We start from the raw sequence: 20,353 nt of genomic DNA on the forward strand, positions 1-20,353 counted from the left end.
CAGGCCAGTTTACTTGGCCACACCATCTCCACTGAGACTGCGAAGCATGTGGACTAATGTGGTTTAAAGATCGTATGCCATAAAAAGGACAAGTGCGTTCAATGTTGTTCTAAATGGAAATGAAGTAAAGGACTTCAGGAGGATTCAGAGCAGAATTGATTAGACATAATTGTGGACTCACAAGGAATGGGCTTCGCAACCTTTAGGGAATTGAGTTATTGATGCTGGAAAATCACTCACTCGCTATTTCGCAGACAAGCATGTGCACACACGGTTAAGTTCATACAACGCCCTGCCATGACTCTATGGGCTTCATTTTCCACCTCACCCACTCAGCTCCATTGGAATTTCTCTCACTCATTTCTACGCTCTTCAGTCCCCTTTATTCCTTAGAATAGATAGATAAATATTGACCAGCAAGATGGAAGATTGTCTTTAGCTCACAAGACACAAAATTAGGGCTGCACGATTTTAAGAAAAATTCATATTACGATTATTGTGGACAATATTGTGATTGCGATGCGATTATAATGAAACAAATGGTAGGCTACTATGAGTCTACTTGCTTAATTATCAAAGGAATGCACGAAATACTGACATTTTGAAATGTGTATTTCTCAACTTGAATAAAGTTAAACAATAAACAATATTTATAACAATAACAAGTAAAACAGATGTAAAACAGAACAAGGGGAGCAAGTTGCTCTATAGAGGAGGCGGCTAGAAGCAGCAAATAAGGGCACACTGGCATCCTGGCACCGGCTCAATGTACATCTGTCTGATGCAGAGTTTCTATCCACAACCTAGAGGAGGAACTGTACATGAGTGAGTAATGTTTAGTTAATAGTTTGCTGTTAGTATAACAATAACATATTAAATACTACATTCATTAGAATTTCATATAGCCTAATAGTTTTAGTTCATTTCTGTGGGATGTTTTTATTCATTAAATCTTCGTGCAAGCAAAAGGCTCTTCATTTGTCTCTAATTTGTTAAAGCTAAGTACTAACTTGTCAATAATCATTTTGTTTGACATTTAATGATTTGCTGTAGCAAGTCAAAACTTTTTTTAATGTCCTGCCCCATCCAGGCTGTGATTGGTCGGTTAACGAAAAGTGACTGACAAGCATGTTGGCTTGTCGGCTTGTCGACTTGAAACACAATTGGGGTGGCCAATCATGTAAGCCGACGATCAGACCGGAAGTTGCAGATAGGAATAAGAACCTTGTTTACCATATATAGCTTTGTAGCTATAGCTATTGTTGCTATTGTTAAATTGGGATTTTTTTATCAGTATTTTAACTTGTGCTGCAATCACAGATGCATTATATCAGAAGCTACAGCAAGTTGGGGGAGGCAGGAGCCATATTGTTCCAGAGCTGATGATGGAAGTGAGCTATCTTGGTTGCACATACAGTACAGGAAGTACCAATCGTATACAATTTTACAGTTTCAGTTCTGCCACAAATTGATGACTGATGAAACTGATGATAAGCTCTTTGTGTTAATGGCATTTTCTAACTGTCTTATCCACAGCAACAACCACAATTGCTTCTGCTAAAGTTCAAATTCTTTGCTGGACCAATATCAAATGTTAAGCCTCACATGAGCAACATAGGCATGTCATGCCACTTGACAGCCATCTTGGCAATGCCTTCGGGCAGCTATTTTGGGCTAACAAGACCAGGCTTCTATCTGAATGAATGGGGAGAGAGCCAGGACTGCACTTTTACTGGTCTAGAATCACCAGTAAAATCTAATAAAAATTGCTGAAAAAGTTTGACGACCTTGCCCCAAAATAAGGTTTAAAAAGCATTTTTCCCGACTGGTTATACTTCTATTACGCAAGCCTCACTACTACCACGCATGCGCAGTAGAAATAAAACAGACCCTTACGTCAGTGGAACCACACGATTGGCTGAAATATGTTTCCCGCTTTGGCTGTGGAAATGTACAGAATACAGAATATAAGATTCTTCATTGTTTTTATTTTGGTATTGATGTCTGAATCCAGTTTCTACCTCCACAGTACTTTTAAAGGGATAGTAGTTAAACACAGACTCTTTCCTTGCCAAGGATTTAGGATGGGCCCATGTGTGAAATTAAACAATGAGATAAATGGGATAACTTGTAATTTGATAACTTGACATGGACAATTGAATATTTGAAGTAACTCTTTTTCAGAATCTCCTTTATATTAATATATTTTGTCACTATGTTTTCCTTCTCCTTGTGTAGGTGCAACTAATGATTATTTTCATTAAGGAGCATTTTTCCAATTATTTTCATGATTAGTCAATCAATCGTTTGGTATATAAAATGTCAAAAAATAGTGAAAATTTGAATTTCCTAAACTCCAAGATTGAGTCTTACAATAGCTTGTTATGTCCAAATTCCAAAGATATTCCATTTACAAAAGAAAACAGCAAATATTTGAAGAAATGGAACCATAGATTTTTTTCGACATTTTTCCCTAAATAAACGTATGATTGCGAAACAGAATGTGACACAATAACCATTTTATCTAGATTATCTTGCTTTCATAATCATTGGAAGCCAAAATCATAATTGAAAAATTTAACATAAAAAAATTGCCCAGCCCTATAGTAACACTCTTCACACTGAAATGCAATCCATCTTCCCTATTTCTCTTTCCCTGTGTTTCCACCTCTGTATTTATTCTTTAATCTACTCATTCATCTATTCAAAACCTTACACACACACCCCCCGTGACATAATCCCTATTCTCGTCTATCACTCTGCTTTCGTCAGACTCCGAAATAATCATTTATTTTCTCTCTCCCACTCTAACTGCATGGATACTGTATGTAGAGAGAAAGATATAAGCAAGTGGTTGCCATACCAACCGTGTCCACCGCATTCAACTCCTCATTCTGTGTGTGTGTTTGTGTGTGCGTGAGCTGTGATTAGGAAGAATAAAGGGTTAAGGAGAACGAGCCAAGTGAACGGTATTCACTGACACGGCGAGGGGGATGACAGAGATTTCCTAAAAAACTGTGTAGAACATCAAAAGATGTCTAACACAGGTAGCCTCCCCCTCTCTCCCATCTTTTCTCTCATGCACTGTATTCCCTCGGCAGTGCCTTTACATGTTGGTACACTCTTATCTACACTTTCCCTCTTGTCGCTCTCAGTTTGTGCCCTCTGTTTCTCTGTCAGCTGCAAAATGCGGTAATTGTATGTTGAGCAAAATCCTCATCCTCCTTCACACCCACACAAGACGTGTTATTTCATAACCTTCACCCCCTCTCCCTCTCTCACTTCCTTACTGTACTCTCTTGTTATCTCCTCCTTTATCTCTACATTATATCACTCCGTTGTTCTTTTCATCTCCTTTCCCATCATCTCTACCTCGATCAGGTTCTTTGTCCACTATTGGATATTTGTCGAACTGACAAAGAAGAGGCCCCGAAGGTTTTATGAGTGCTTCTGAACCTGACACACAGCCTGAAGACCACCTGAGGAGTCACCTTGCTGTGGAGACATTAACGCAATTCTCCTTAAAATTGGAGGTTTTTTCTTTTTTAATCTTACTTCATTCAAGTTGAGATATAGCCTTGATTTAAATGTTCTGTGAAGCAACTGGTGGATCTAATTTACAGATTATACCAGTTTGCTTTAAGGCTCCAAAAGTCGCTTATTATCCACCATAATTGCTGCAATTTATCAAACATAACTAGTTTTAACTGGGGCATTTAGTAAGCTTATAATGACACTAATAAATATGATTGTCTAGATACGTGTCTTCACATTTAGACATGCACGCCATTAATGTGTATCAGTAATTGCGAGAAATCATTTTGTCTAATTATCATGCAGATTTATGCAGCAAGGTCCCCCAAAATGTAATGAGATCCGGTGACTCTACAGGAGTAAACTGCAGGGGAAGAATGACGTTTTACCACATTGTCATGACAACACAAAGTCCTCTGTAACATGTACAATGGTGGCTAAACAATGACCAATAGACTGCAAGCAGATAGTCCAGCAGTGTTTCGATTGTACCTTACTCCTTAAACCAAGGAGTTTGTACTTTGTGAAAAATCATATAGGATATTTTTGTTGGAAGCCAGTAGTCCACAGTCCATTTCTAGTTTCTTTCACAATCTGCTGAACTACTATTTTCAAGGTCATGAATGGATTTTCACACAGTTGTAGGAAACATCTTGAATCTACTCAACCTATATCAATTAAACTAAACTAAATATCCCTTGTAAACCAAACATATAGTACATTACCGATGCCATTAATCAAACCAAAGAGGCAACTGCAAAGAACCTCTGCTGTACGTCCTATTCTCTCCAAGCTGCATCAAAAAGCTAACAAAAACCCAACCTCAGTGTCGTATGGATTCTGTCATTCTTCTGTGAGGGACTTAAACACCACTAAGCCTATTAACAAAACATTATTTAAAGATTTCAAAGCCATTGTTCCATTTCTGGATCATAGATTCTCCTCATGCAGCCTGGTCTGTGCCAACAACTGTATCCTGATCCCACAGAGATGTTCTTTTGACTTGTTATGTACTCTTTTGTTTCACACTGTGAGTCCTTTTAGAGTTGAGTCGACTCGCTGCCAGGAGCTTCAATATGACGTCAGGCTCACAGAGCAGGTCACTTAACAGCAATATCAATCAGCAGAGAGGCTGGGTTAGAATGAGAAGCAGCACTGAGGGAGAGGCTCATCTTAAAAAAGTGTGAGAGACAATTTTCTCCCCATTTCCTTATGACCTTAAATGAACCAAAAAGCTCATACTAAATATCCTAAATTAAGCTATTATGATGACTATACTGGATTTTGTCACCAAAAAACCCCAAGTAGATAATCTTAGAAATAAAAGAGTATGTTATTTGTTTTCTGTTAGTGAATCTTGATTAAAGCTGTTGCAGTTAACATGATTTTGCAGGTTTTTTAAAGGTGGCTGTTAAATTTAATCCAGAGATCCTCAATGCTAAGTATTTTAATAAGATTTCCAAGAACATTATTGTAAATATTGCTGCCTGAAGAAGCAACAAAAAAACATGTCAATTCGCTTCACTTATTACCATCAATATATGAAATTATTGATGTACAGTTCATAATTGTGGCAAGGTGTTATCCCCCCCCCCATAAAAGAGCAAACAACCACTTTTCCTACCTTGGCAGCCATGACCATGGAGGAACCTCCCCTGATGCCCAGGATGGGGATGTGTGTCTGGGCAGAGATGAAGTCCAGTATCTGAGCGATGGCCTCCTGGTCTGTATCGTCACCGAACACTACGCCTTGCAGAGAATTCCTTGTCATTTGTGCGCAGATTCGATTGATGATACTCTTAGGGTCGGTCTCGTTCATAGTGACCACCTCGACTTTTGGAGGGTAAGGGATGTGGAGGAAGTCCTCTTTCTCAAGTCCAACCCCCAGGGCTACTTCACTAGAGTTGCCCACCAGGATGACAGCAATACTGAGTGTGTTGATCAGTTTGGGACTGATTGGGGGAAGAGGCGGTAAACCAGGAGAGTACTGAGGAGGGATGACCACACCCCTCTGGGTGCCACCTCCCCTCTGGCCACCTTGTCCCCCTGGGGCACCTCCAGGCCCTGTCCCTGGACCTCCACCCCTGCGAGACTCGCAGACGGGCAAGAGGAGTATGGAGACGAGGAGCAGAGAAAAGGTCAAGGACAGGAAGGGCAGGGTCAGCCGAGACTGAGGATAAGTATGATGACAGGGCTGGTCTGGAGGAGGAGGAGGAGGAGGATGGGGGGAGGAGGAGGGGAAGACAAAGCGCTTGTCCTGAAGACGGGAGGGAGAAGGGTAGAGGCTGACAAGCATTGTGGAGGAGTGTAAAAGCCGTCCCTGGAAAGGGAAAGAGAGACAGAGAAAATTACGTAAAACACTTCAGATTTGACCAAAAAGTGAAAAACATTAATGTGCACAAACGCCTATGTGTAAAAAGCGCCAACCTAATTTGCTGGGTAAATATCAGAGATGTATCCATAAAGACTTGTATTGTATGTTGGATGATAAGTAACAAATAATTGCAGTACAGAAATTTCGATTTAGGAGCAGTATCACCATTTACCTAGTTTGTTTTTTCAGTTTATTTTTTCAACTGTATGATGTCCAGCTCAGTACATATGTTGGTCCAAATTCTATAAAAAACAAATACTGATGTTGGTATCTGCGTCAAAAGTACTGTAGCTGTGTTATTTTACACCTCTCCGGCAGTTTAATGCTCAGCAATTTCATCTAAATTGTGGAGGGACTGCGGTTTTGCCACTGTTAGTCATATTCGTTGGTCTTTCTAGAAAACAATACAAAAAGAAATGATGCATATCAATTTGATATTTAGGGGGAAATGTTGACTGAAAAGTTCATTTAAGTTTATTCATTTGAGTGACTGCAAAAAGAAATCATGTGAAAAGAAATAACATATGAAGCAAGCGCTAGGCCTTTGTATGAAAAAAGCTAGATGAAATGGTTGAACTACATATATTAAATCAATCTCCTGCTAAATTGATAATCAGAGCTTGCGCTATTTTTTTAATATATGTTGGTGTATATATGAATGTGTTAATTCTTCAGTTTCTTTTTCCTTTTTCTTCTCATCTGATGAATCCACACTGGGTATTACAGAAAACTTATTCTGTAATTACACCATTGCTATTGGCTCGATGTTATGGATAACATTAATAAAGAGTACTTTAAAATTCCAATATTGGATCAGGTCCTCACACTGATAGAGGCCTGTAAGCACTCATAGAGTGACAACGCCACATCCATTTCACTGTGCTATAACTTCCTTGGAGGAACCCTGTGGCCCGTATCAAAGAAAGAGCGGGAAAAAGATAGTGTGTGTGTGTGTGTGCGTGTGTGTGTGTGCGTGTGTGCGTGTGTGTGTGTGTGTGTGTGTGTGTGTGTGCATGCATGCATGTGTGTTTTGAGAGTGTCAGGACAGCACTGGGTGCATTTTGACAGATTGACAGCCTCACAGCTTCATGGACTAGCTGCCAGGCTAAGTGACCATTAGACACTCAGACTGAGTCTCTCTGCTTCTTTGTCTCTCCGTCTCTCTCCCTCCCACACTGCTTTCATTTTTTTCTCCCTTTTACCCTCCAAATCTGTTTCCTTTCAATTGCTCCCCTTAACCCTCTGAGATCCCTTCGCCGTTCTTTGAACGCAACTGCAGGCCTATTATTTATTATTATTGCTATTATTTACTGCTCCTCTATTAGCAGCTATACAAAGAGCAGTGGAGCAGAGTACAGAGGAGAAATGATGGAGGAAGGGGAGAGGAGAAAGACATAGAATGAAAGAGGCGGAGTGAAACATATAAGCAGAAGGAGGTGACAGGCTCGACGAAACACAATTAGTCATAGCCTGATGTGAAAATTGTGGTTTGTTAATGTGTGCGTATGTGTGTGTGAGCAGAAACATACTAGTGTATCGGGAGTACAAATTTGGGCATATTTTCTGCAAAGATAAAGACAAGGAATGTTAATGAGAATATGTTCATGCTCATATTTTAAATTAAGCACAGAGGGGCACTTTAGGAGAGGGATCGATGAAGGGCAGAGTTAAAGGCTCGTTCCTCTTCTTCGCTCACACCTTCACTAATTTTTTATTTAACAAGCTCCATCGTGTGTTGTGAAGCTGATCCAGTCAGCACCAAAAACAAAAGTCCAAAGAAAACCGAGCAGAAAGACAAGTTGTGAGGAGATCCAAAATCTTACAGAGGTAGAAAACAGAAAGTGAGGATCAATCTGTGAAATAGGGCGAGCACAAAGAGAAGAGGCCGGACAGTGTGGAAAACCAGAAGAGGAGGAAATGGGGTCTCCACATAAAAAGCAGTCTGTCTAAAAGGTCTAATTATCAGAGGTTTGTTAGACTTAATTGCAGGTGCACATGCTAATTGTAAACGAGCTGAATTTTCCACAGTGGAGCCGAGAGAGAGAGAGAGAGAAAGGAGGAGGAGGAAACGAGTGGGAGGAAGGCAGCAGAGAAGAGGAGAGAGAAGAGTGGGGCGAGGGAGAGAATAAATAGAGACATACACAAAAGAGATGGAGGTGGAGGAAGGAACAGCAATAAGAAAGAGGGAGGTGTGGAAGGGCTACACAGCTGAAGAAAGATGAAAAGAGGACATGATTAGCACAGGATGATAAAAGAAGAGTCAATGGTGGGGAGGAGGTTGAAAAAAAACAAAGAGGAAAGAAATGGTCTCAGTTCACAGTATGTTGAGAATTAAAAAGATGGAAATTCTGCAAAGGTACTGATGAATCTGCTGAGAGGGGCCACGGGAGGGAAACTATTTGGGAAAAAAAACTTTAAAAATAATGCAAGAAGTGTGACAGTAAACAAGGGAGCAGAGAGAGAGAGAGATGTGTTTCTGTACAACAGCAGTGCTCGGTTTCCATAGTAACAATTCAAATATGCCTCCACATAACACCCGGATGGACAGGAAGATACACACAACTCACACTAATTCATGTAGTACACTACATGCAGTGTGTGCCCCCTCCTAATAATACACAATTTACTTTTATCTAAGCAAGCGCATATCGCTGCGCCGAATCTCACCAGCAAAAATAAAACGTTTGTAACATAAAGTAAATAGCACAGTGCCTTCACACAAAGGTGTGCATGCACACCCACATACACACATACAAGCTAAGTTAATGCACTCCTGCAGATAGAGATGATCCCCAGCTACGCCTTTTAGTGTACCTCAAATTAAAAATGGATCTCCAAAAGGGTTACAGGCAAACAAACAGAAATGACATGATGGAGGGAGCAAACAGACTGAACAGGAGCTGCTATGACATTTGGACCAATCAGACCTACATACTACATCTCCACTGTCATTAATGGTGCACAATTAATAACATTTAAATGGAGGGTGTCAAGAGTGGATCATATACTCACAGCATAATAGAAGTAAACCACCTAACAGTGCGTCAAAAAATCCAAGTTGACATGTGAATTTATGTCCTCTTGTGTGTCCATTAGAGCACTTACACCGAAATTACAGTAATGCATTGCAGGGAAAACATGAATAAGTGGCCATGAATGGCTACACAACACACCCACATGTGTCCATTGCTTTTATCCAGTAATTTGCTGCAGACGTTGAGTAACCTTCTACCTCGTGCTGCCGTAAAGACGCACATGCAAGAACACTGAGCTGGCAAAACATATGCACTGTGTAGGTCAAGTACTGAGCTTATATGGCTTCTGTTTTTCCAACATGAAGACGTGTGTGCCCTTACATGTGTCCGTACATGCACAGAGACATACACAAGTGTGGTCCATGTACATCAGAAAGGAGGCTCTGGGTTGAGCTACATCATGCTAATAAGACGGAGGCATCAGTCATGTCAATGGCACAAACCACCAATAGAATAACCAGAGCTGCTTGAGACGTGTAACTGCACACTCTCACATTCATGGACTTCCAATCTAACGATAAAGACTCCACATGATCAATCAAGCCATGAGCCATGTTCCTTGATCATCTCGTCCCCTGTCAGTTCCCACAGTAATGAATATGTGTGGACTGTAACAGTCAGATGTTTTTTTTTCTGGGATTATACTGCAGAGGCTCCAAGCAGCAGCTTGAGAGACATTAAAACTCATGCTATTTAAAACACACGTAGGCCATCATTATCAGCCTCTACTATATCCCTGGAGACTTTATGCGGTGGGCTGTGCTGTATAGCATTTGAAAGGCACTGAGGATAACATAAGCTGACAGGCATATCTATTAAGGAGCCCATTTACATTCAGTGGGTGGTCAGTTACAGGTAAGAGTGATACTTTTGTCATCTCCACTAAAACACACAATGCATCTGACATGACTGATAAATAATAACAAATCATACAAAAAAAATGTGCTTTAATCCATTATAAAAGTCATTTTAACACTGCTATAGCTTTAATATATACACACAGTGTGACCTGACAACCGTAAAAAAAAAAAAAAAGAAACTATCTTTGAGAGTTCAGTGTTTTCATTTCATTTTAAAGGTCTAGATATCCCCTGGAGAGATGCCACAGCAGGTGACAATGTTTGACATTTCTTTTTACTGTTACAACTCAAATATATCATCAATAATTCAAAAATGTGCTTTATTTCATTAACCAGAGACTGGTTTTCCAACACATCCGCCCAACCTGTTTCCTAAGTCAAATGCTTAGTAGTTATTTAAACTAGTGACAAAATCATCAGTATTTTATTGATTATTATCTCTAGTGTTAGCATGCAGCAGCATCCAGGTAAAGGGCCCTTTTAAACAACACACCTAACCTAAGCTAACCTAAACATCAGAGCAGTAAATCAGCAACTGTCTCATACACCTCAGTGTTCAGAGGGGCCTTGAAAACACAGTAAGAAGCTGTTATTCAAATTTAGATGCAGGTGACCTTTACAATTAGATAAAGGGGAGCAGAGGAAAAGACAATCACATTTTTTTGACTTTACAAAACACAGCAACCTCTGGGTTTAAGAAAAACGTTGTTATATCTATAGTTGTGACAAAGATTAGTGAAAGGTGAAGAGAGTAAAGTCTGAATCCCACTTATCCTTAACCTTTCTGTTTGCTCTTATTCAATAAAGAATCAAAATATTTCTGGTGAGGGGATGGCCAAAAGTCTTAAGAAAAACAAGGGTTTAAATCACCTGCACCAAAACAAAAATTGGTTGTTTTTGGTGACATTCATGCTGATGTGTCAGTCAGAGCTGTGTGACATTGTTGTGTTCAGTCAGGTAATCAGGCATCATGCAGGTATAATGACTCTCCTGCAGGGGTGGTGGAAGCCAACACAAGTTCTATTTACATCCTCTGTAATTATTCAATTCACTCCCACAAAGTCAACTGTCAAAGTGAGCTGAACATTTTTCTGTTATATATACTGACACTCCACTATACCGCCACGATCATAATTGAATAAAAATAGACTATGCTGCTGTTGAAAACTACTTTAAAAACATATTGTGGCTAACAATCACATTAAAGGATTAGGTTGGTATTATTCTTTATTTTAGTCTATATTTTTCTTATTGGTACCACAACAAACAAACCCGTTCTTATTCCCCAGTCGTCAGATATGGACGCATGGTCAAGACCCACTGGCGTCAGTATGTAAGGCACTGGGAAACCCCTTAGCGTCATAGTTCAACGTACTGGGGGGAAGCCCTGTAGCGTCACTTTTGAACACTAAAGGTATGTGTAGGATATTTACCAGAAAAGTCAGAGTAATAGGTAGTTCGGGTAGAAGGGTAGGCCAGAAACTGGACTTTCACGCAGGAGACTGGGGGTGTTTGTTTCCAGTGTGAAACAAAAGAGTTGTATGTTTTTATTTAAGTTACGTACGTTACATAAATTGCGTAAGTTATACATATAAGGGACAGTAACCAACAGTGCGTATCATGTAGTATTATTGGAGTCGTAGAGTAATCTTAATCTAATACAGTATTCTATTGAATAATCTGTCATCTCACTACTATCTTGTAGAAAGATGAGAAAATGGCTGAAAGAAAATCACTAGTTTATTGAAGAGGGGTGTTTCATTAAGGACACTTTAATCTGGTCAAGAATCCCCTCCATGCTAATTGCACTTATAATGAGACGCACTACGGAGCGCTGCTGTCGTATTGAGGCTGCCTTGGCTCTCTAAATAACATTATATGGTCTCTTCATCAGAGGCCAATAAACTGACCTAGACAGAGAGCACACACATATAAAACTGCAAGTGCACACATACACATGACCACACCAGTGCGACACACATACATGCAAAACCAAATATACACACTCAGAGGCATAAGGATGAAGAAAACGAGGCAGGTCTTCATTTTGAGTCTTCATTACCTCATTGAAGCCATTTTTTCAACTGAGGTTATAGCTGCTGCTCTGGATTTAAAGTGGAGTGTCCCCCTCTGAAGAAACACAGGGGCCCCCACATCCTCAGAAGGTCTGGTCCACAACAATTAGCTATGAAACTGTTGTGCAGCACTTGTAGACCTATGCCATGTCTCTGCAATCTATACAGTGTGTCACGAGAGTCCATACTGAGAAATAATATTTGGTTTGCAGCTTGTTTTTGTCTTTTCTAGAGGGTGTTTTAACTCAATCTGACACAATGTGTTAGCCCTCTTTATCTGAAACAGGGCAGTCTTTAAAGTGCCGGTCACACGAGCTCTTTTCAGCCTCACCCCGTAATGTGTTTTCTCAGGTTTCTTTCACTGGTCTTTCAGAAAAGCTGAAACATAGACATGTTTTCTATTCACATTCTTATCCAATATGGTATCACTACTTTACTGGTGGCAGAATTTGAGCATTTAAGAGCTACTGCTCTCTTGAGGTCTTGATAGCAAGCCAGTGGCACCAAAGGCTCATGAGACAAGTTGTAATGAATGACATACTATCCACTTTATCTGTTTCATAATTCCATTTAGGCCACTGAGGCTTCACACTGGCCCGAGACCTCTGCAGTCTCCCACGAGGCGTCCTCACACCTCTGCCAGCACCTGTAGCTGCACTGCCTGCAAGCAGGCCCCTCTGTGCCAGGCGGTGTCATTTTGTTGAGTTTATTCAAGTGTTATGCTAATAATATATCCAGGCTGTTATATACTGATAACAAATATTAAAGAAAGCACACTTTTTATGTGTTATAGAGCACGTCTAAACAATCATATGACACTTCAGTCACCACAAGCCCCTCTGGGCCCAGTTTTCATGGGTGTGAAAAGGACACAAGGACACAAATCACATGTAAAACTACTACGTGTTGCTATTTTTCTGTTCTCAAAATGCATTTCGGGCCATTTGTTTGATATGGTTGTGTCGTGCAGAGTGTGCAAATGAGGTATTTTGTGATTTTGGATCAGATCTGTTTTTCAACACATCACATCTCATCTTATGGTAGTGATTCCATAAGAGAAACCCACATCCAATCAGTAGACGTATTTAGTCCTACATCAGAAATGAGGACCATGGCTGTATTTTTGGCAAAATCTCTAGTGAGCTAAATATCAATGGGTGATCTTTACCAGTATTTGTGCATCACTGTCTCACAACATTAAACTCTGTATATAGAAAACAAGGTCACTGGGTTTAAGTGTCCCAACAAATGTAAACTGAACTTAAAAAGGCAACATAACCTGGCTTTAGCTTTGTATTTGTGGCACTGTATATTCACATCTTTTAACGCTGAATCTACCAAACTACATGATTTTCCTAATTGGAGAACATGGTTTGCACTCTCCTCTCCGTTGTGTGAGCACACAGAGCACACAAGGCACCATTGTAATCCGCACTGTTGTTTTAAAGGTGTGACAAGTAATGTGACTGGCTGAGCATTAATTATTAATTATTACCACACCTTTCTCTATATATTCCACTTCACCAACCCATTTTGTGCACAGCTTGATGTCTGTATCTTTGAACAACAATAGCAAGTGTGTTCAGTTATGCACTTATTGACCTTGAGAATGTGACCTAGGGCTGATTTCTGTGATTGCAATGTTAAAAAAAAAGAAGAAGAAGACTCAAGAGTGTTTTCTAGGGTACAGCCATAAAATGATCTTGGCCACTAATGGAGAAAATCACTTAAAATACCAGGTAAAGTAGAAACAGACCTTTTTAATTTTGTCATTTTAGTTTTAGCATTTCTTGTTTATAGTTATTTACTATTTTTTACTATTTCTTTTTACATGTATCAGAGTATTATATTTATTACTTGTTTAATTTATATAAAGCTTCTGTGTAATGACTAATTTACCGTTCATGTCTATAAAACAAACTCAATAAATACGTTAAATTTAGCACCTACAGAGTTGTTTAGGTCTGGACTGCAACCAACGTCTCTCCACAGCAGCAGGCTCCATTCTTTATCAAGTCTCTCAGATTATTGGCCGAAACCACTCTCATACATTATCATCACAACCTCACAAGATTATGTGAGCAGTGAATCAATCTACATTTTGGGCTTTCATTTAAGAAAGGTTTTTTTAAGTTCTGTTCATCAGTAGATCCACTTAGATTTAAGACTCATTGCTGATGGCCCAAGATGTACAAATGATTATATCCTCAATTTGTTACTTTTTTTTAGCTAAGGTCTTACGAAATCCTTTGTATTTTTGATTTATAAAGAATTCAGTTACAACTGTTATAGTTTTGCAACGGGAGGGAGCTCAACTAATGTTATTTCTTTGAGATTCAGGAGCAACAGCTGCATGAGTGAGAGAGATTTTAAACTTGGCTAAGAAATGGTTATAAAATAATCGATATTAAGTCTGTTTCGAACATTTGTGTGCTCGGTCTGTTTTATAGCTTCACTGTTTTTATTCTCTACACTTTTAAATATACAGCCAGTGGACTATTATCTACACCTGTAAAATCTAATGCAATCCAATACAAGAGCTCAAAACTGATCTGGCGGTGATATTTTTTGGTTTTGGAGATTGTAATCTAAAATGTCAGAAAAAGTTAAAATTTCATAATTTCCTAATGTGGCCTAATGTGGCATCTTCCAATTTCTGGTGTCCAAAACCTAAGGAGTAACAGAGACGATGGGGCTAGGTCAAAAGGGATGTATTGGTTTGAAAATGGACTTGAACAATCATCAGAATAGTTGACAATTGATTTTCTAATCACCTCAGCTCTTCATCCAACATGAACCTGGAACATTTATTTCAAGATCCAATCGCACACACCTAATTTCACACAAACAAATCTCACACAAACAAATCTCAGTAATGTAAGCCTACACACTCCCATCCACTTAGGCCTAAATGCGGCAGCAGAGCCCCAGACACATGGTTACATGTCCTATTTTTCTCTTTCCTCACCATCCAGTTTACCCCCCTGCTCTACCTTTCAGCCTTGCCTGTCGCACTGATCACCTGTTCCTCTGCTTAGTTAGAAATAAATGACTGAAAACTGCAGCTCTTTCCCGCTGAGTCTAAGTTGTTCTTTCATGTTAGAGTCTCTATATGTGGAGGGGTAATTTCCTCCTCACCCCTGCAGATGTCTGCTCTCCAAACCCACTCCCAGTCTCAAGTCACGGATAATTAATTGAGAAGTTGCCTACACTGAGGATCATATGGGCCGATTCATTGGCGCTTGGAAGAGGTTAGCAAACACAGCCACTGGCTAATAGCGCTGCTAAAAAGTTGTGAAGTATCAACAAGACAACAGAGAAAGCGGTGCAGAACATTTAGATTTCAACATAATAGTTTTTCTAATGGTTCCCTTATGAAAGATGGAAATAAAAACAATAATTTCAGCCTTACTTCCAACAGGTATTATTATTGATGTATGGCAGTTTACACAAACAAAATAGCCGTCAACAAGATCGGAACCTGTCAACATTTTCTCCTAATTAAGTCTGTCGATGACACAGACCCATTTCTTCTTCTGATTCAAACTAATGCTTTTTGTTCCTCTTCTTTCTTTCATCATTCTCTCTCCCTCTTTGAAAACATAATTACCATCCCCTCTTATCCAAGCCATGTGCATGACATGGTTTCTTTCCTTTTGAGAACAGCATCATCAAATATTGCTCTCGTTCAGCTATCAGACCCTCCATCAGTTCCTCTCATCTCTGCACCTCGACCCTTTTCTCAGCTCGTAGGTCTTGTCTTTATCAGAATCTTCCATCCGTTTGAAAAATTATATGAAATACTCTCACTTTCTACTCTGTCTGTCAATGGAAGAGCTTCAAAAGGCCTCCCTTTGGCTTGGCGTGAAAAGTGACGGTTTCTGATGAAAGTTCTGCGTGTGCCAGTCCAGACGTTCTGATGTCATTAATGAACAAACACAGGGTGAAAGACAGATCTGTAGCTCAATTTCTGCATCTGATACCTCAATGAAAACTACAGTGACCTATACAGCAATAGCTACAGTTTATATTGTGTTCAGTTCAAGCAGAGCCTGCACAAGCAGATATCAGCGAAAGCTGTGAGTGCCTGCTGACTTCAGAAACAAATCAGCACTAAGAAGCAAACCAAGAAGCTAAGCAACACGGGTAGAGGCGGCATCACAGTGTTGGGCCCCCTTTTCTCTATTCTTAGCTCTTCCTCCTTCTCTCACAGTCACACATGACTAGGTATAGAAGAGGAGAGGTGGAAGAGGCATCTTGAGTTTCTGTCTCAACAAAAATGGGATGGTATTTACAATTTTATAAAACACTGTATGTCTGGACTGTCTTTTTTTAACTACCACAAAGAGTGATGTGAAGAAGCATTTTGGATTTGACAGCATAGATTCAAAAATCATGAATAAAGTTGAGGCTGTTTGCTGACATAAAAACAACTGCCTCACAGTAACGTTACTGTAAGGCAGCTGGGTTAACGTTAGCACATCACTCAAGTGACACATCCGAGGCAGCGTGAAAGAAGGGAGCAACGTTAATTGTACAACATAGTTTAAGATTCAGCTTAACAGATTGCACTTGACTTCATTCAGACTACTAACTACAGATGGCTGATTCGTTGGAACTTGATTTTTTGTTAATGTTTTTTGTATAAGCTGTTTTAGAGAAGCCCCCAAAACAATTATTGGGAAAAACAACTAAACTTAATAACATTCAGAACATGAAGATAGAATTTACAATTGCAATGCAGGTCTGTTGTATTAAGCTAGAATGATGCTTCTGGAAAGAGCTCCCAGAAGAGCTGAGGTGCACACCCCCAAAATCTCAACAATGCATTGCACAGACCTGCACGTCAAGCAAGCTGATTGGTTGCTCCGTCTCCTGTCAAGAGGCAGGTTCGAAACGGTGAAATAAAAAAAATAAACACCACACAAGTATAAATGAAAGGGCTACGCGAACGACCTCTGTGCTCTTTGCCTATGTGCAGAGAACTGGCAACCCAGTTAATGATAAATTCTTATTTCTTTTAGATTGTGTTGTGTGAATCATTTCTTGAAAAAATGCATGGATGACGGCGGCATTCCTGAGGCATTGTGTAACTACTTCTCTCCCTCTCTCGCTGTCTGAGTAACAACTGGCTGTTCAGCACCTGTAATCCTTCAACGACTCAATCAGCATTTATAAAGCTGGTCACGTGAGGCTCGTATCCAAAACTGTCTGTGAGCGCCAGCAACAACATCTCGACGCCCATATATTCACGGCACTTCAATGCCGCCACTCTGTTCACGCTCCACTGATCACAACAGGGGCCATGCTGCCTGCCTGACAAGAAAGCCAGCACTCGGATCCCGTAATCCCCTCTACCCAACCCACTCTCCAAAGACTTGCAGCATCACGACGCTGCAACAACACGCCCCACCTAGGCCTTGTTGCTTACACACTCAGAGCTACATCTGTCTATACAAAGCTGCCTCCTTCATCCACTGTCAGTGAAGCTCCTTCTGGATTTGCAGCCTGCGCCTGGGTCTTTGCCTGTCTCTTTTTCTGTCTGCCACGCCTTAACCCCTTGCTTGCCCCTCTGTCATGTTCTTTCCCCTTGTTTTTTTTAGATAGGAAATCTGCCCTAGAAACAGAGTTCACATGCAGCCAATACCCAACTGTTGAGACTGAAGATGAAGTTTTGATTTGAAATATTGTGGTGAGGAATTCAGAGGCTGTAGAGTGCAGTGTCTGTGCAGCATATGTGAGCAAAGAAATGAATGCAGTAGGTCTGCTCAGTGTTAAAGCTGTTGTGTTGTGAGGGAGGGACAAAACCAGCTTTCACACACCTCCTCTAAGTCACGCTTCAACAAAGAGGAGCATCATAATTAGATAGTTACATCAGATCCTGATTCGGTGGATGCAAATGGGGAAAGGCTCAGTTTAGATTTGTGAGCATTAACTAGTCTCACCCAAAGCTAAAAACCAATCCAGCCAAGAATCTAATCCGCGATGCCACCAAGAGACAAATCTTGGACTTGCTCCATTGGCAGCAGCCGGACACTGTAGTAGAACGCAGGATTTTGCACATTTTCTGTTCACACAGACACGATGAAAATTAAAAGTTCAAACACACTCTCTGCTGGTCTAAAAGTTCATTCTGTGCTCATGAACGGCATGTGTGAACTATCCCTTTGAGCTCTTTGTCACACTGCCTCTTAGAGTCTTTCCTTTATCTTTACATGTCCCTCCAACTTTTTAATGTGCCTTTTATCAAACTCCTGAGCGACTGCTGAAAGGAGCAAGCTCAGCAATAAAATAGGCTCTGGCTTCCCCACTCTCTTGCTTTATATGGTTACTATTGTCTAGACCTGTTTTCCCTTGTGAAGCGGCACAACTCGTCGTTTTGATAGGCTTATTGAAGCTACAGGCTCGTTATCCCTTATCTCAACACATTCACAAAGCACCGCGAGAAAGAACGTGTGACGAAAGAGGACAGTTTGCCTTTTAGCACTATGAATGTTTTTCCCTCCCTCAAGAATTGCCAAAGGCTTCTACACATACATTTAAACATAAAGATTTATTAACATATGCTGGACTTTATTTGTCAAACTATTTACTAATGAATTTTTACCAACTTTGAAAAAATCAACAAAAAACGCTCCCATCCAATCCTGGAAAAAGACAAAGAAATTCCTCTACAACTTTTTGTTTAGAACCAATTATTCCCTATTAGTATTCCCTTTAGACGGTAGCAATAAAATATTTCTTGTAAATCTCAACTTAAACATTAATGTGATCAAATCAAACCAAAGCTATTTGCCACAGTCCAGAGCCACAATCATATCATCATAACAGGCACCTTCTGAGCAACAGGGGAACATATGTAAATCTGTTTTTTTTTTCTGAATAATTATCAGCAGAAACATTTTTCTTTTATCAGGGAGCAGCATAAAGAAGTTGATTTGTCTTGAACTTTTTGTACGTGACGCAGAGCACAAATCATTGGCAGAGAGACTAATCCTCGCTGTTTGTGAGTTTCCAGAATCTCGTACTGTTTACTAAATAGGACATCAACAGGAGAATTCGCATGGCAGAGCATCCCTGCAAAACTAGATGTAGGCCTATCAGGTAAAGTTATGTAGCCTATAATTTTAACTTAAGTTAAATAGGCTACAGCTGTATAGCGCACAGAAGCCGTTGCCTTGGTTACTATCGCCTGCCGTTTACTCGGTGGCTTCGGCAGACTAAGCTGGATGCAGCGTGTGGGAGAAGTAGATAAACAAAAAGCAAGACAAGCAAACAAAATATATCACAACCACTTTTGAAAAAACAAGTTCAATGTTCAGCTGAAATTTACCTCAGCAAATAAAGTGGATTTTTGGAGAAAAGTTTCAGTATATGCTCACAGACACCACAAATACAATTCTGGGATCAATGGCCTACCTTGAACATTGCCAGCCCGGATCTCCTCTCTACTCTTCAGAACTGGCATGATGGAGTGATCTGGGATTCGACTCCTCCTCTCATAGCCTCGGATGAAGGGATGGTAGACAGATGAAGTCACGCACAGAAGACTGAAGTGGGGTCTTACAGGTTGAGGGATGAGCGGTCTTGGTTTGGGAGAGGGCGGAGCTGGGCGATGCTAGGGCCTTATCAGTGTGGGGGAAGACGACTGTGCAATAATGTGTACAAAATTTAGAATAATTAACATTAAACCATTCATTAAAATACTATTAGTGAACACATGAGGACTGTATTTTGAGGTGTGCGGTGAGTTGCTGAGAAAAAATGATTTTACATTTTTAGAAAGAGGCCAAAATAGATGAATCTGCAGAGAAGCAGATCCAACCTGTTGAAATATGCCTTTGTCTCAGATCTTAAAGTTGACTATCAAGTCAAAATGTCACCATGTCTGTGAACTCAATAAAGAAACTAAAAGATGATGGATGGTGAGTGATGGAGGGACGCTCTTTCCTTCGCCTCTTCCCATCCGATTCTCTTTCCACTTCCTCCAACGCTGGTGATACAGCTCGACGAGGTCTCCTCCCAGAAGTCTGTGAGCGTGTGAACACAGTTGCCGTGGAGATGAGCAGCAGTGTGTCTGTGTGTCTGTGTGTGTGTGTGTGTGTGCGCTTGTGTGTGTGCGTGCGCGCGTGTACGTACTCCTCTTCTTCTTCTTCTTCCCTCCCTTCCTTCCTTCTTCTTCAGCTTTCTTTCACTCCTTGCCTTTGGTTGCTTTAGCCAGTCATGATCAATTTGCCAGTCCGCTCTGCGCTCTTCTCTTTCTCAGTCTGAAGGGGAGAAGAAGAGAAAGTCAGATGGCAGAGTATGGCTGTGGATAGATGTGTTGTTGGTGAAGGCTGAATGCCACTGTGTACACAAGCCAATTGCCTCTGAGGTCAAGGCTTAACTCAGTCAATCCGCTGTGTCTACATGCCCCCTTTCACTGCAATCTGAATGTGCCGAATGCTGTTGCCTAGAAATATTACTGTGCTATTT

General features: G+C 40.4%; 1 protein-coding gene across 2 annotated transcripts in view; it reads right to left on the reverse strand.

The window, feature by feature from the left end:
• Nucleotides 1-19,486, reverse strand: part of grin2bb (glutamate receptor, ionotropic, N-methyl D-aspartate 2B, genome duplicate b) — a 92,259-nt gene extending 72,773 nt beyond the window's left edge. The window contains exons 1-2 of one of the 2 annotated variants that reach the window (XM_046048335.1): nt 19,298-19,486; nt 5,159-5,854 (exon numbers count right to left, since the gene is read on the reverse strand). In XM_046048335.1, coding sequence (XP_045904291.1) covers nt 5,159-5,854; nt 19,298-19,306 — 705 coding nt within the window. In that variant the 5' untranslated portion in view covers nt 19,307-19,486. Of the gene's footprint in view, nt 1-5,158; nt 5,855-19,297 lie in introns of those variants that run through there. The other variant, XM_046048336.1, reaches the window with a different exon arrangement.
• Between the last annotated feature and the right edge of the window lie 867 nt (nt 19,487-20,353).

The sequence above is a fragment of the Micropterus dolomieu genome, linkage group LG04, assembly GCF_021292245.1.
Source record: "Micropterus dolomieu isolate WLL.071019.BEF.003 ecotype Adirondacks linkage group LG04, ASM2129224v1, whole genome shotgun sequence".
NCBI lineage: Eukaryota > Metazoa > Chordata > Actinopteri > Centrarchiformes > Centrarchidae > Micropterus > Micropterus dolomieu.